The sequence below is a fragment of the Planococcus citri genome, chromosome 2, assembly GCF_950023065.1.
Source record: "Planococcus citri chromosome 2, ihPlaCitr1.1, whole genome shotgun sequence".
Taxonomy (NCBI): Eukaryota; Metazoa; Arthropoda; class Insecta; order Hemiptera; family Pseudococcidae; genus Planococcus; species Planococcus citri.
The window spans coordinates 58,280,531-58,296,263 of record NC_088678.1 but is presented as its reverse complement, the minus strand read 5'-3'; the positions used below and the strand labels follow the sequence as shown (position 1 = coordinate 58,296,263).

Below are 15,733 nucleotides of genomic sequence, written 5' to 3'. Positions count from 1 at the left end.
GGAAAAATTTGTCAAAAGGCAAGACTATTTGCAATTTTGGGCAGAAAACAAGTTTTTTACAATATCAGAAAAAGGCAAACTTGTTTTAAAAATTTTCGGCAAAAAAGCGAGTCTTTTGGGACACTTTGTAAAAAAAGTGGAACTTCTTGAAATTGTTTGCAAAAAAAGCGACAATTTTTCCAGAATTGAAAACAACTGTGGTTGAGACAGACACTATTTCAATCAGTGGGTGTGTTCAGACCCAAGTTGGGGCCTGTGTTTGAAACAGACACTATTTCAATCAGTGGATGTGTTCGGACTCAAGATGGGACCTGTGTTTGAGACAAACACAACGAGAGTTTCAAATTCAATATTTCCAAAAATTTCAAAAAACGAGAAAAGAACCTACCTCACCACTAATTTTTGGCAAAAAATGAGACTTTTTTCCAATTTTAGCAAAAAGCAGAGCTTCGCAACAGCTATCCCAAGAAGGTAGTAATTTTTCAAGCACTTTTAGAAAGGGAACTGAGTTGAAAAACCACACTGATTCGCCAATTTGGTTAAGCGTAATAAAATTAAGACGAATTTTTAAAAAAAATACCTAAATACATAATAATAAAATGAAATTATTTTAAACGATCAAATAAGAAAGTTCGTCGGAAAATTTCGCGAGCTAAGGATGGAAGCAAAGAGTATAATGAACAAAAATTGAACCATTCATATTTCGTAGATCCAACAAGTACCTACTACTTGCTTCGGTAGCCTCGGACGGATTTTCAAAATTAAAAAATGGAAAATGGAATTTACTTCCAGGTTCTCGTATGATGGTCTTGTTGATAAATACACGTTAGCGTCTTCTCGGTATCTGATTAAATAATACCTAATCCGAAGCAACTATTCGGATCCCGAGACCTTGTCCAGAACACCTATTCACCTTTGATCTTGTTCACCCTTTTAGTACATTATATCGTGTTATCGTCGAGCACCTGTTTCGGATCCGATTTATACATATACGTAGGTAGCTAGGAGCTATACAAAACCTCGAAATGAAAACAACGTATACGAGCATTGTTCTACACCTGGCTCGTTTTATCCTCGATAATGAATACCATTTGTTTGGAAAGTAAATCGTGTTATGTTTATTCAAAAGTTAAATCACATACGAGGATTTGGCACTTTTTTGCGCTTGCTTTATGGTCGTGGTCGTTGATTGTTCATCAACGGATAAGTGTGATAATGTGACGAACGATTTGACCTGATTAAACAAGCGAATCCGAGTTAGCATCAATTAAGAAAGAAACATCTCGACTATATAAAATCAATCGTGTTGAATTGTTGAATGGGACTTTCATCGAAATTACGCGTACTCAACTTATGCTTATACAATTCGAGGATTCGAATCGGCGAAGCAAAATTGAAATAAAACACAAGAGTGTCGTACCATACTTATTCATCCGCTGGAGACTACGTCGTCGTCGTGGTGCTCATTAATGGGCTCGATAATCGCGTGTGTTCAGTTGTGTATTAGTCATTGACGCTAAAATTTATTAATATTCGCGAAAAAAATATAAATTCATAAGTGTAAGCAGAATACTTATGTACGAGTATGGTAAGAAAAGAAGAAAGAATATACCCATCGTCTCAGACGACTCGTACATATCAATTAAATGGTCATTACAGTGGCGACGGACGGACGAGACGGGACGCGGGAAGGACGGAATGAATAAAAATTTATGCATCGTAGTCGCGATTCGCGGTATCTACAGCTACGTCAATCGCGACCGAGCAGCCTGAGGAGTAGAGGCGTAAAATAGACGATTCATTGATGGAGAGGCCGTAAATGGAGTACCCATATACGCGGCATGGTACGATATACCAAACCTCTCCTAACAACGACCTCATCTACGGCTACGGCTATGCTGGTATAACCAAAGGTGGCCGCTGGCCGGTATGGTATACCACGAAATCAATAGGTGTTGTATTTTTTCCACCGATCCGAGATCGAAGATTCGTACGTAGCCGGTAGGAAACAGGCGATTATTAACTAGCGACTGGTGAGGAGGGTTAGGGTTGGGACCACGAAGAATTTGTGGCATGCGTACGCGTATGTGCATGTAAACGTGCCCGGCCTGGTGCCGGTGTCGATGTGTGCGTGTCCGTGACTCGAATGTTGAGAATGCGGGCCGAAATACATAGGCACAGGCAGGCACCATCCAAGTTTTTGAAGGCTGGTAAGGATGATTGGGCGAGGGAGACTCCGACTCCGCAAACACCGCGAGATGCTTCCGAAGTGGACCAGTTTCGATGATGATGAAAGAGAGAGAAGCAGCCAGCAGCAGGGGCACAGGCAGGAGGCGTTTAATCAAAAGGATGCGTATGCGTCGTACAATAGATCATTTCCTTTGAGTCGAGGTTTACAAATTCTTTCTATTTTCTACATTCACAGGTAATAAGATACACATTTGGTGGAAGATGCGAGATGCAAGAATGCGAAATATTTCGCGGTCGAGCACCCTACACTGCATGGAGTGTTGGGTAATCTCATTCTCATCATTATTGGTTATAGGCACTTTTCTCTTGTTGATCTTGGTGGTACTCGAAGAGACGAGTTTATTCAGTATTTTTTTCCTTTCTTTGGTGGAAGAATTTGTGTGTATATAACCCACCTCAACGACGACAAGACGGATGATAAGAAATAGTGAATCACTAGTTGAAAAATGTTCTACGCCCAACCTATGTTGACATCTGTTCTGTGGTATTTCAGTACCTACATGTACCTACATAGTACAAGAAAGATGCCCAGTGTCAGGGACCGCGATGCGATGTTTAAAGTCTCTCTATCGATAATTAATTTATTTCGCCCTCTTTTTTTTTTTATTTTTCGAAGATGTGAGATATTTCCAAGGTCGTGAGTGATTGTCGGATGCTTGCTGGTAGATTATGAAGGAATGCGTGCACGAATAGGATGAATTGCCGATGACAACGCTTCGGTGATTGTTCCAACATTTGGCGCGATGTAACTGAGTAATTTTTACGATCGGTTGGCTAATCACGTCAAAGGGTTTTTGCTGCTATGTGTAATGTAATGTGCTTCTGCTTACGAGTACATGGATGATTACCGAGTTACAGTTGATGGTAATTTATCGGCATTTTTGTGAAAGTTTCTACGCGATAATAAGCGCTGTTTTTTGTACGAATGATGATGGCGATGATTTTATACACGATATCAAGATACGATGAATTAACCCTATGGAGAAGTAGGTACCGACCTACCTATGAAATTCGTTGAGATGATGCGAATTTCCATGTTATGTTGAAATTATTCGATCAAGTTGGATTTTGACAGTCATATTCGTCGAAATATGTACTGGAGAAGGAAGATGATAATTGACGAACAAGATGGAGGAAACTTAATAAAATATAATTTGGGAGGGGGAGGGTTGGGACAGACCTGGGGGATTGCTTATTAAGCACACATAGCTAAAATACTTCTATTCCAAATATAATGATAGGTATGATAGTGGGGAGTAGAAAGATAGAGAACCCCCTACCATCTTGGTGTGCTCACTGAACTTCAAGTATGCGGTTGAGAAGTCGACTGCATTGTGGTTTCAAGTGGTTTTGAAGCTTCCAGCTACTTTTTGAAAATTTCAATTTTCCTAAAAACGCCATGAAACCTTTCAAAAAGTCGCTGGAGGCTCCAAAATGACTTGAACCCACCTGAAGTCGTTTTCAGAGGTTGTTAAAATTGGAGTGTAGAGTAAATTTCGGCTTTCCATCTCCATTTGATGAATTTTGAGGAAATTTCAAATTTCAAAAATCTATAGGAGGCTCCAGTAACTTTCAAAAAGTCGCTGGAGGCGCCAAAACAACTTGAAATCCACCTGAAGTCGTCTTCAGAGGTTGTTAAAATTGGAGTGCAGAGTAAATTTCGGCTTTCCATCTCCATTTGATGAATTTTGGGAAAATTTCAAGTTTCAAAAATCTACTGGAGGCTCCAGTAATTTTCAAAAAGTCGCTGGAGGCTCTAAAACAACTTGAAATCCACCTGCAGTCGACTTCGTAACGTATTGGAATTAGTTTGCGAAATGAATTTCGGTTTTCCAACTCCATTTGATGACATTTTGTGAGAATTTCGAATTTCAAAAACCTGCTGGAGGCTCCAGAACTGATCAAAACGGTTTGAAACACAGTTTCCAATCGACTTGGCAGGTCGAAAATAGGGTATATCTCAAATTTCAGCTTCCTCGGTCGATTTGGTAAAATTTTGATTTTTTCTCACATTTTTGGCCAAAATTTGATTTTCAAAAATTCATCAAAAATCGAAAAAGGCACTTTAGCACTTCAAATTTTGACGGGTGATGAATTTTTGCCTGCTCTTTCAATCTACCTTTGTACGGTTTAAAAAGTGTCGTGCAAGTCCTATGTTGGAACGCAAAATCTGCGATTTTGGCTGGCCTGTCAATTAAAATGGCCGCCATTTTGCAAGTAGGGTCTCTTTTTTATAAGACAATAGCTAACAAATATATTCCTTAGGACTCCCTCTTCAAGAAAAAAGTAGTCCCGGAGAATCGGCGGGAGGGGGGGGGGTGTAACAGATATTGGTTAGGGAATCTAACAAACATTAGATCAGTTCTCTTGGAATAACAGTTTTCAAGTAGCCATTACTGTACAAAGAAAATGAAATGACCATTGAAATAAATTGAGGGGAATGCTCTGCATCGAGTCAAGAAAATGAACACTGTTATTATCACTGACCACAACTCTCTTCAACATATCACAACAAAGTACATCATGGTGCTGAAAGGCTGACAAGGTGAAATCTCCGTTGATGACAGGAAGATAGTAGACCAATGGTTACAATTACAACACTGATTGTAAAAGTTGAAATAGAAATGGCACAACTAATTCAAAGAGTAAAAATTGCAAATGAAGAGGTCAGCTTATGTGTTAATGCAGCTAAAATCAAAGTTTTGGTCATTGACTGGACTAGCTGCCCACCTTGATCTTGCATAAATATTCAAATTGCATTTTGTGGTTTTAGTGATAGTACATAAAATTACAAGTTTAGGGTATTTTTATTTGGCATTTCGAGTCACTTTCTAATACCAAAAAAAAGCTAAATATAGTAAGTATCACCGAATCTTCGACATTATGAAATCTTTAGCTGTATTTTAATGGCTCATCACAATAATATCTATTGAACCGCTAGGTCACGGCTGATCGCCTAAATACGTTTCGCTTTCGCGACAACAACCATTCCAAGTATATGATAATCCGAATTCTGGACGGAAATTGCCCATTTTAGTACCTACTATACAAATTGGAATTACAAGGAAAGAGGAAGATTTCGACAATACGCCGAGGTGTTGAATCCGATAAAATATGTACGAATATTTTTGGAAGACGAAAGCCGTACGATTTAGTGCTATTTTGTTGTACGAGTACAAACGAATTAGCCAGTTTTAGGTAAACTATGAGCGAATATTTTGAAATTTTAACGTTTAACCATACAAATGGTGGTATTAGTTGGACACAGCGTGGTGACGAAATTAATAATTTATTTGATTCGAGTGCGTTCGCTTTAGGTAGTTATACCTTTACGGGTCGCAAAATACTCGTAAACTCGCGCACACACAGGCATAACCACTCGCATAACTATATTCTTGTATACCTAATACGTAGTAAATTCTGAAACCCGATTAAAATATTAAATAAATGCGCGAGTTTTCAACATGACTAACGTAAGGCTTCGATGTCGAAGGTTACAAACTGAAGAATTCGCGCCACTATACGAGCTATGCATTTAATACTTATGTATGCGTCTGCTTCTCTTCGACTTGTTTTACTTTTCTACTGTCCAAGTCCAACAACGACGTAAGCAGCATCGAAAAACCACATTAAAAATGTCCATGTCGTCTCCCTTAACGGTTTCCAACAACGATGATGAAAATATACACGAGGAATTATTTTTTGAATCATCGTGTTTTCGAAATTTACCTGCGTTCTCCGCGAATTGTTTACTCAACAGAGCTTGTTTTCAATCTTCATAGTTACCTACTTATCTCGATCTGACGACTATGACGAGACAATTTTTTCATTTTCAGACGTATCAGTCCTTTACGTAAATATTCGAAGATCACGTTTCTGAAGGTTTGAATCGATCTTATGAGTTCGCAAAAAAAAAAAAAAAACACATCCAAAAGAACAACCAATTCGTGATCGTTTATCTTCGAAATTTGTAAAAGAAGTATCGATACCGCACATGTCTAACGTCACTTTCTGGTCAAAAATCTCTTTTTTTGATGGCCGAGGAGAGGGGAGCATTGAAAAAGAGTATTTTTCTCCAAAAATCGACTTCTAATCGCAGAATTGCGCTGATTAAGTCAATTTAAATTACTGACAAAGCCGGCATGTCGATATCGATCACATCGACTTCCGGTACAGGCCGACCGACGCGTAGACTACAGTAACTAAGTACATAAATACTTATTAATACCCGTACCTAAACATATTTCAAAATATGCATTGTTAATTTTATGGGCGAGGTTTGACCTAAACTGCGACAAAAACGTTGCTGGTAAACTTTTACTCACAGACAGCACAACAGGACAACCAATCCGCAAGGTTTAAATTTTATGAAATTTTTCGAGAATCCGCACGGAATCACCAATCAATTTTTACAGAGGTTGAACAAATTTTGAAACAACACTATACCTACCTATTACAAACATTTTTCAACAAGAGGCGTATCAGAAACCGGATCCAATCATCAGCCAAAATTTCAAGTGCTAAGCAATTTTTAGAATTTTAGGGAATTAAAAATCAAACGTTGAATAAATTAAGCAAAAAAACTTAAATTTGGTATGTAGTGTATTTTTACCCTTTCCAATCGATCCGAAGGAATTTCAAGCTGTTCTGACAAGGGAACCTCTTGAGGTGTCACACTCCGATTCCGATTTGAACGGGACCGTGATTTTTGGAAAGAGCATAGTCTAAAACCCCCAAAACCAAATTTTCAGCTGCCCAAGTTCATTTTTCGAATTTTTGCGAATTTTTGAAAATTCAAAATTGACTGTTTTTGGCGATTTATGCTTTTTTTTTAAAAAGTACGTACTTGATCAGTAAAAATGGTCAAAATAAGTCCCAAAACTAATATTAATTACCCAAATCCAAATTTTACCATTTCCAGGCATTCTGGAGCCTCCAGCGCGATTTTTCAATTTCTCCAGAATTTTGAGTTTGCTCCAGAAGACGTGAATATGAAGTTGGGCAGCTAAAAATCGAGTTGTGTATTATACTTGACCTGTTTAACGAGTTTATCTACATTTGAGCCGATTTTGGGAGTGACAGCTCAAGAGTGGTTTTTTGACCAGCTTTTTTTAAAATTAAGTACATAAAAAATCAAAAAAATCAAAAGATAACCGTTGGTGAGGAAATTTTTAAAATTTGTACGAATCGCTGTGTTTCTTCAAGAACTAACCCCCGGAGCGCAAATTCTACCATTTCCAGCCGTTTCTGAGCGAGAGTGACACCTCAAAAAAACACTCTTGAGGTGTCACTCTCAAAATCGGCTCAAATGAGGATAAACTCGTTAAACAGGTTGAGTGTAATATACAACTCGATTTTTAGCTGCCCAACTTCATATTCACGCCTTCTGGAGCAAATTCAAACTTCTGAAGAAATTGAAAATCGCGCTGGAGGCTCCAGAATGGCTGGAAATTGTAAAATTTTGATTTGGGGGGTTAGTTACGGACAAAATACAGCGATTCACGTGAATTCCAAAAATTTCCACACAAACGAAAAACTTTTGATTTTTTGGATTTTTTAATTTTGAAAAAAGCTGATCGAAACGCCACTTTAGAGGTGTCACTCTCAAAATCGGCTCAAATGTGGATAAACTCATTAAACAGGTCGAGTGTAATGTACAACTCGATTTTTAGCTGCCCAACTTCATATTCACGCCTTCCGGAGCAAATTCAAAATTCTGGAGAAATTGAAAAATCGCGCTGGAGGCTCCAGAATGGCTGGAAATTGTGAAATTCGGATTTGGGTAATTAATATTAGTTTTGGGACTTATTTTGACCACTTTTACTGATCAAGTACGTACTTTTGAAAAAAAAGCATAAATCGCCAAAAACAGTCAATTTTGAATTTTCAAAAATTCGCAAAAAATCGAAAAATGAACTTGGGCAGCTGAAAATTTGGTTTTGGGGGTTTTAGACTATGCTCTTTCCAAAATCGCATCGGAGTATGACACCTCAAGTTTCCTTGTGAGTAGTTCTGGAGCCTCCAGAAAAATTTTGAAAATTACAATTCTCTTTAGCCTCGTAGATTGATTGAAGACTACCTACAGTTTACAGTTTTTCTGGAGTTTTCATGCAGATTTAAAAAAAAAAAACGAGCTGGAGGCTTCAGAACTAGGTACTCTCGATCGAGCCACAAACATCAAATTTTTAAGGAATGCAATCCTTAAAACTCTGCTGGAAAGAAACTGGTGCTAGAACGTGTCTGCGATGTGATTCAAGTTGAGAATTACAAATCTCATCAATTTTTTAACCTCCCAACACTAAAAAAGATGCAATCTAATACGTATGTAGTACGTACTTACATATTATCGAACATAAACACGGTATGTAGTTGAGTAATGAGGGAAGATAAGGATAAAAAATGAGATACCGAATTACCGATGAATATTTATAACCTAACGAAATAGTTTTGTTATCAGCCCATGCAATGTAAAGCGTAAAAAGGACAACTTGTTAAATCTGGCGAGCTCTCCAGATCCATAAAATGTAATTTTGTACGTAAAGATAAGGCTACTTGAACAACGTGTCGTAAAGGTCAGTTTTTAACCCTTCTTTTCAGCAATTGGAGAAGTAGTAGGAAGATTATCATACTCCTACTCGTACAATAAGAATAGGAAATCAAACTGAACTAATTTTTCGAAAAAAAACTTGAAATTGAAGACAGTTTGCTCGCATACATATCTCCAAAATGATCATTTCGCGAACACTTGTTTTTTTTTCAGTTCAGCAGAGCGATAATCATTATCTATCAAGTTGACCATTGATCAGGGACCATACCCAAACCTCCAGGCGCAATTTTCGCTCTTTTACGAATTGGAATTCAATTCACACGGACATCGTCGGACAAGTACCCTCGAGACAAAGCTATCTATGATAAATGTTCGCCATACCGAGCAGATTATCTATTACTTTAATCATCCAGACGATGTGATTCGCAAGCACATTAATCTCCAGCCAATCGAACACTCGTATATACATGTACGCGTACGAAAATAAATAATTATCAATTTCCTGATGTAATTACTTTTTTGTACAGATATACGCGGTCACACAGTATTACTGTAATCGTTTTTGATTTATATAATATATTTTCAACTCGATGATTTTGCTGTTCTCTGGATAGATATATAGCATACCTTACCTACCTAGACCTACGTAGCCTTCAATAAGCGCGTTTTAAAGATCAAGGATATGATGGTATTAATAATGTATCTAGATGGAAGCTGTGTGATTAGCGAAATTACGCGTTATTTTCCATTCTCCATTGAACAAGTTCATAGAGAAGACGCGATGCCGACGACGACGCCGCACCTATTGTCCTACCTCCTTGGAAATAAATTTCATTCGATATGGGCTAATTATTTTTGACCTGAGATTTATTCAAAGAGCACAAGGAGTGATGATCGAGATTTAAAAAATGGCAACATTGGCAACTGATTTAGGAGGACTCATTTATACGATGAACGTATCGGTGCTTAAAACAACTTACAAAAATTTGCCCTCTGCTGAATGTTGAGTGAGGAACCCCCCCCCCCAACCTTACCACAGAAATTTTTCGTCCATATCTTCGCAGGGACCCACTTTACAAAAAAAATTATCTTTTCAAAAATGTGTCCAAATACATTTCCTATCCTAAAAAGCTGGACATTTTTTTCCAATAAGTCTATTTTGAGTGATTCGAGCAAGAGATGGTGGTTACTCTTGAGAAATTTTGCAAAATCGAGCATTTCGAATTTGAAATTTGGCAACAATAAGAATTTTCCAATCAACGTTTGTCGAAGAGTACCATGAAAAACCGCGATTTCGCCGAATTTCGAGACTTCTTGTAGGATCCTCGCTGCAACTTTGAGAATCATTCACCCTAAAGGTTCCTCAACTGGAAAAAAAACCGCGTCAAATCAGCCAACGATTGCTGATGAGATTCTTTCGTTAGCATAAAACGCAATTCAACTAATCATATCGTTAAATTTGCGATACTAGTAATCACATCTGAAAGAGAAAGAATATTAAAAACCACTTGTTAGCAATACCTACGCGAGCAATTTCGCCAAACCAAGTAAAAGGTGTTACATCGTTAAGCACTAGTTCGTCTTCGTCGTGTATATTTTCATGAAACACTAGTTTTGAAGAAAACTCTAACCTACTCCAACTAATGAATTGCCTTAACTCAACTGCCACCAGCGTATCGCCTACACGATTCAGCGATCTTTGAAGATTATTATCTAACACTCAATTACCGCTAAAGGAAAAACACGAGTAATTAAAATGTTTTTTTCAAACCGACATTCATTCCTCGTACATGTATTTTCCGAAAGAAATACTTAGTTGGTTAAAGAAATGAGAGTTACGAGTAATTTAATAGATTATGGACAGAAAATCAATACGAAAAGTCAACGTTCCGTAATACGGTCAGCAAGTTAATGTCCGGAAATGGGCGAAGCTCAGAACGATTCAGCATTTTGGGCGCCTTTTCCGGAACGACCAAATTCAAAGAGGTTAATGGAAAAACGATTCCATGCTTGAAACGAAACGAGCCATTTATAACTGCAAATTGCAATGGAATACGTAGATATTTGAAATTTTCGTAATCATCGATTGGGCTATGTGATAGACGAATACGATCGGCAGCGAATAGGTGAAATAGAGATGACTGTATTAATTGTACATTTTTACTACATACCATCTCTATTCACTTACAGCCAGACTGCCAGAAGAAGAAAAAACAGAAAACATGCACGCGAGCTGGCATGATATTCGAAAAAAGTTACTATTTACTGTTTACGTTTGAACACGTAACGTAGGTAATATTTCATCTACAACACATTTTAATACACATATAAGTAGGTATGAGATAATAACAATCGTAATCGTCCACACGAAACAGCATTCGTCCGAGTTTTCCAGTTGCCTGTCCAGTGTGATTCTTTGAAAATGAATTAAACGAGACGAACTCGTACACCGCGAGAATACTACAATGATGAATAAAAAATATAAAGCAACGTTAAAAAAAGCCCGTGACTGCGTAGAATGACCCGCCGCCCCGCGAATGCTGATTTTATGTTCTGGAGAACTGGAGAACTGGTGGCAATGGCAAAGCAAAGAACAACCACAACCAGAAGCGGAGTCGCTGAACCGGAGGATTTAAACTTCCTGATATCTGGACGTAGTTTAGAGTACGACTATTTTTTTATCGAGGGTTTCTCAAAACGTTTCATTTTTTATTTTTTATTTTATGTTCATCGATACGAACTGGTGTCTGTTTAGTGGCAAAAAAGCGCGAGTAAAGGTTTAGACATGAGTAAAGGAGACAATAGGTATACTATACGCGAATGAGTCTTGTTTGCACGCCAACAGGTGTCGATGAAAAATTTTATCAATTTATCTGCGTCGTGGCTCATTTAGCAAACGATTGCAATTGCAAATAACAACGCGACGGTATGTTTGTCGACACGATGGATTAATAATTAATTACTCGAAAAGAATTTCAAGGGAATTAAAATTTCAAATTACTTTCCGGTTATACCTATTTGATAATACGATATCATCGTTTCATCTCTATACTGCTGATATATCGTGAAATCATCACGATCAAAATTGAATTTTTCATTTCTCAATTCCAAATGTACGATATCTTCTGATCTTCATATAAATCTAGATCAGTTGGATAGTGCGTAGCAGAAATTATCTGCTTGCGATGCAAGCAATGAAAAACTCCAGTGAAGTATGCCATCATTCACAAAAATCAAGAGTAGGTAAACAAAGTTGACAACAGTTCATAAACGAACACAGAATCGTTTTAAATTATATAAAAACTATGCACAAAACTTACTCATAAGGTAATGTTGAAAACATTGTATCGAGATAAATAATACGGAACACTTTGAATATTCAAAAGAAAAATTTCTTCGCATGCAAACCGACACGATGAATACAAAGTAATCAGAAGCAGAACTAACACTTCACGAAAAGGTTTTGAAACAAATCAAGAAATGAGTAATCACTATGAAATTGAAAGCACTTAGAATGACAGTACGATACACAACACACAAAGATCAATTAATTTAATTATAAAATCAATTTAATTTCAAAAAACTATTAATTCAACACAAATATAACACACGTTCCACAACACGAAAGACGAAACTTCACAAGTTTACACCGCAACACCGCATACAACTGAAAACAGAAGAAAAGAAAACAAAAGATTCTCCAATGAAAATTGAGCAAGCTTATAACAGTGTGACCATATTCGACAAATAAAAAAATTTCAACTTTCAGTGTTTCGATTCAGTGTGACCTTTTGACAAAATCTCGCTCTGCTTGGCGTGAAAGCACATGTTCGGTGCCAACAAACAACACAGATTTTTTATCAATTTTTGTTGTTTGGTGAAAAAAATTACAAAATTTTGAATTATTTTGCAATTTGAATTTGAAAAAGCGTCGTAAAAGCGTTGAAAATTATTTCGATTTCTAATGCCAGTGATTTTTCACACGCAGGTAGAATTTTCTGTCATTCAAACTTGAAATTGTTATGTTGCGTGCTATCAATCGAAGCAGATTTTTACTCAATGACAGTGTTTTGAATAACACTTACAATGTGATGAAATTCAGAAAACGAGTATGTATGATGTCCTTCTCTATCAACGATGAATATAATTCACTAATACAAAATTACTCATCGTATTTGTTCCTAAAGCTCAATCATGAAAAACCGCCGAAAACTTTTCTGGAACCAGATGATTCATTTGAATTGGGCAATTTTGAAAATGATGTGAAACCCTTTCTGAAGCATAGGAAGAAAGCAGAAGCACGCAAAATTTTAGAAGATGAAGTGAAGAGAAACGAGGTGAGCTACTGTTACATTACATTAAAAACCGCATTGAAGATTTTGAAACGATGTTTTGTTTAAATTACAGATTCCTATCATCGTATGTAAAAATTCTAAACTGAATCACTATAGGAACCAAACCTACGATAAGTTCGCACCAATTCCATTGGCATCGGAGCATTGGAGAAGTCATAAGTTTGTTGGTGATCATTTCAAGATCAAAATCCATACGAGAGTAAGTAATTTTAACGATCGAAAATGCTAGTTGTTGCATCGGTTTCTAATTACATATTTAATGATTTTCGCAGGATTATGAACTTCAAAGTAGGAAAGAGATTGTTCCTTTTGATGAAAGTGGTTTGAAACAGGAAATTCTCGATATTGTGAAATCGCATAATGTAGAATCGATGTCTGAAATCCAAGTACGTTGATAGTTCGATTTGTCTTCGTATCATACCCTTTGTGCATAATTATTACTCGTGATTTTTATTTTAGCGGCTAGCTATTCCTGCTGTTTTGTCAGGAAAAAATACTTTATTGGGGGCTGAAACTGGTTGTGGAAAAACATTAGCGTACTTATTACCGATTCTAGAACAAATCCTAGTTTGGAAAGCTAAAGCAACCCAACCATCGTTTAATGCGCCGTATGTTTTAATTTTAGTTCCTAGTCGAGAATTGTCTGATCAAGTCAAGGTAAATTGAGTATTGGAGATACGTATTTTGTTTTTGATGTGTGTATTTCATAATTTTCGTGCTTCTTATAGGATTTCTGTGAATGGTTTGAAGAATTAGGCATTAAAACCAAGGCGTTAGTCGGTGGTAACCTCGGTAGCAAGATAAGTAATGCATCATTCGATGAAATTGATATATTAGTTTCAACACCTTTCGCAGTTCGAAAATTCATTGATGCTAGTACGAGTTCATTTTTCCTCTTATTTTTTTTTCGCTATTCGTTCGTTGCTTTATTTTTTTTCTTCTTCCAATTTAGATATTTATTCCTTGAGAAATCTTCGTCATACGGTATTAGATGAGGCTGATTGTTTACTGGATGATAGTTTCAATGAATCGTTGACATCGTTTCTTCATACGTTGAATGTAAGATTTTTCGTTTTCGTACCGAACTCTTCGCTTTAAATATGATTTAGAATTGAATTTTCTGATAATTATAGCTTAGAAGTGCACCATCTCCTGGTAAAGACGTCGGAGTACAGTTAACAATGGTTAGCGCTACTTTACCCACCAGTATATCCGATATTCTTCAAGATATAATAGATGTAAGCGCTTCAAGTTACGCCTCACTTGTTCAAGTTGTTCATGTTTCTCAAAAAAAAATCGATTAATGAATTTTTGATATGATAATTCCAGGTTGAAAATTTGGAAATGATTACTACAGAAAAGTTGCATGCCGTTATGCCTCATATCACTCATGAATTTATACGAACAGGACGAGCTAACAGGCCTTCATTTTTTCTCCATTTAGCTAAAAAAGACTTTAAAAAGAAAGCACCTTCAATTATATTTTGGTAGGTCGTTTTTTAAAGACACGTATATTTTATTTATTTTTTTTACATCTTGTTTTGTTGTCCCCTTCATTAGTAATCATGCGGAAACATCTACTTGGGTGAATTCATTTTTGGAAGATAACGGAATACCCAATATATTATTACATGGAGAAATGCAGTTACATGACAGACGTGGTAAATTCAAGTCTTTTCAAAAAGGAGATGTTAATACATTGGTGTGTACTAGCCTTGCAGCAAGAGGATTAGATACCAATCGAGTAAGTGAAGGCAGTTGATAATTTTACACACATAAGTAACTTTTTCAAATATGTATCTGTTTTTTTTTTAAATCGACTGCTTCTTTTTAGGTGGAACATGTGATAAATTATGAATTCCCATCATTTATAGCAGAATACGTTCATCGTTGCGGACGAACGGGTAGATTAAGCTCTAAAAAATCTGGCACCGTTACCAATTTGATTTCTGGACGAAACGAAATCGTCTTGGTGCAAAAAATTGAAGTAAGGAAGCTTGTCCTTGTATTATATATCTAGTGAAAGTTTGCAGTAATATTTTTTCATGTACATTTTATTTTTATGAATGAATTGCAGATGGCTGTCAGAACGAATTCGAGACTTGAAAATGTTAATCCTAATATTAAACGTATAGTGAAATACCACAAAGCTTCCGATTTAGAAAAAAAATTGGGATTACTATCTTGATTGAAGAACTACGCGAATTTTTAACTGTTGTTTTTTATAATTATTATTTTACTTGACGATTTCTGTAATTAATTTTTACGAATTTGAAATGTTCTATAAATTTTTGCTGAACGGTTCGGGAGTATTTTCTTTTTGCGATCTATCTATCCGTCGTTCCGCCTATTGTACTTTCAAGTACTTACACCAAGCACTTTGCAATTTTGAAGTCACGAAAAAATTTCTTCGTTCATTTCATCATATTTTTTCACTCTTCTTCAGTTAATTTTTTTTTGCCAAAAAATGCATGAACTGGCGTTTCGACCTACGACATTGCGACGAATCGACAAATCATCTTTTTTTTTCAAGTGGAAGCCTATCGGCCAATAGGCACACTCCTATAAGAAAAATGGCCTA

The 15,733-nt window shown here is 36.6% G+C and overlaps 2 protein-coding genes across 2 annotated transcripts in view; one reads left to right on the top strand and one right to left on the bottom strand.

The window, feature by feature from the left end:
• Window positions 1–12,474, bottom strand: part of LOC135836690 (signal-induced proliferation-associated 1-like protein 2) — a 48,180-nt gene extending 35,706 nt beyond the window's left edge. Inside the window, exon 1 of the mRNA XM_065351665.1 lies at window positions 12,118–12,474. The gene's annotated coding sequence lies outside the window, so the exon portion shown is untranslated. The remainder of the gene's footprint in view (window positions 1–12,117) is intronic.
• Window positions 12,475–12,656: 182 nt separating this feature from the next.
• Window positions 12,657–15,456, top strand: Dbp21E2 (putative ATP-dependent RNA helicase Dbp21E2). The gene is made up of 12 exons (XM_065351672.1): window positions 12,657–12,906; window positions 12,985–13,134; window positions 13,205–13,351; window positions 13,425–13,538; window positions 13,612–13,809; window positions 13,881–14,028; window positions 14,105–14,211; window positions 14,286–14,390; window positions 14,482–14,639; window positions 14,713–14,896; window positions 14,987–15,139; window positions 15,230–15,456. The coding sequence occupies exons 1-12, from the start codon at window positions 12,820–12,822 to the stop codon at window positions 15,338–15,340; spliced, it is 1,662 nt and encodes a 553-aa protein (XP_065207744.1). The 5' UTR covers window positions 12,657–12,819; the 3' UTR covers window positions 15,341–15,456.
• The last annotated feature ends 277 nt before the right edge of the window (window positions 15,457–15,733 follow it).

Coding starts and splice junctions, on each gene's coding strand:
- Dbp21E2 (XM_065351672.1), top strand. CDS start 12,820: ATGTTGCGTGCTATCAATCGAAGCAGATTTTTACTCAATGACAGTGTT. Junction 13,352..13,424: donor AGATCAAAATCCATACGAGA/GTAAGTAATTTT, acceptor TGATTTTCGCAG/GATTATGAACTTCAAAGTAG. Junction 14,212..14,285: donor CGTTTCTTCATACGTTGAAT/GTAAGATTTTTC, acceptor TGATAATTATAG/CTTAGAAGTGCACCATCTCC.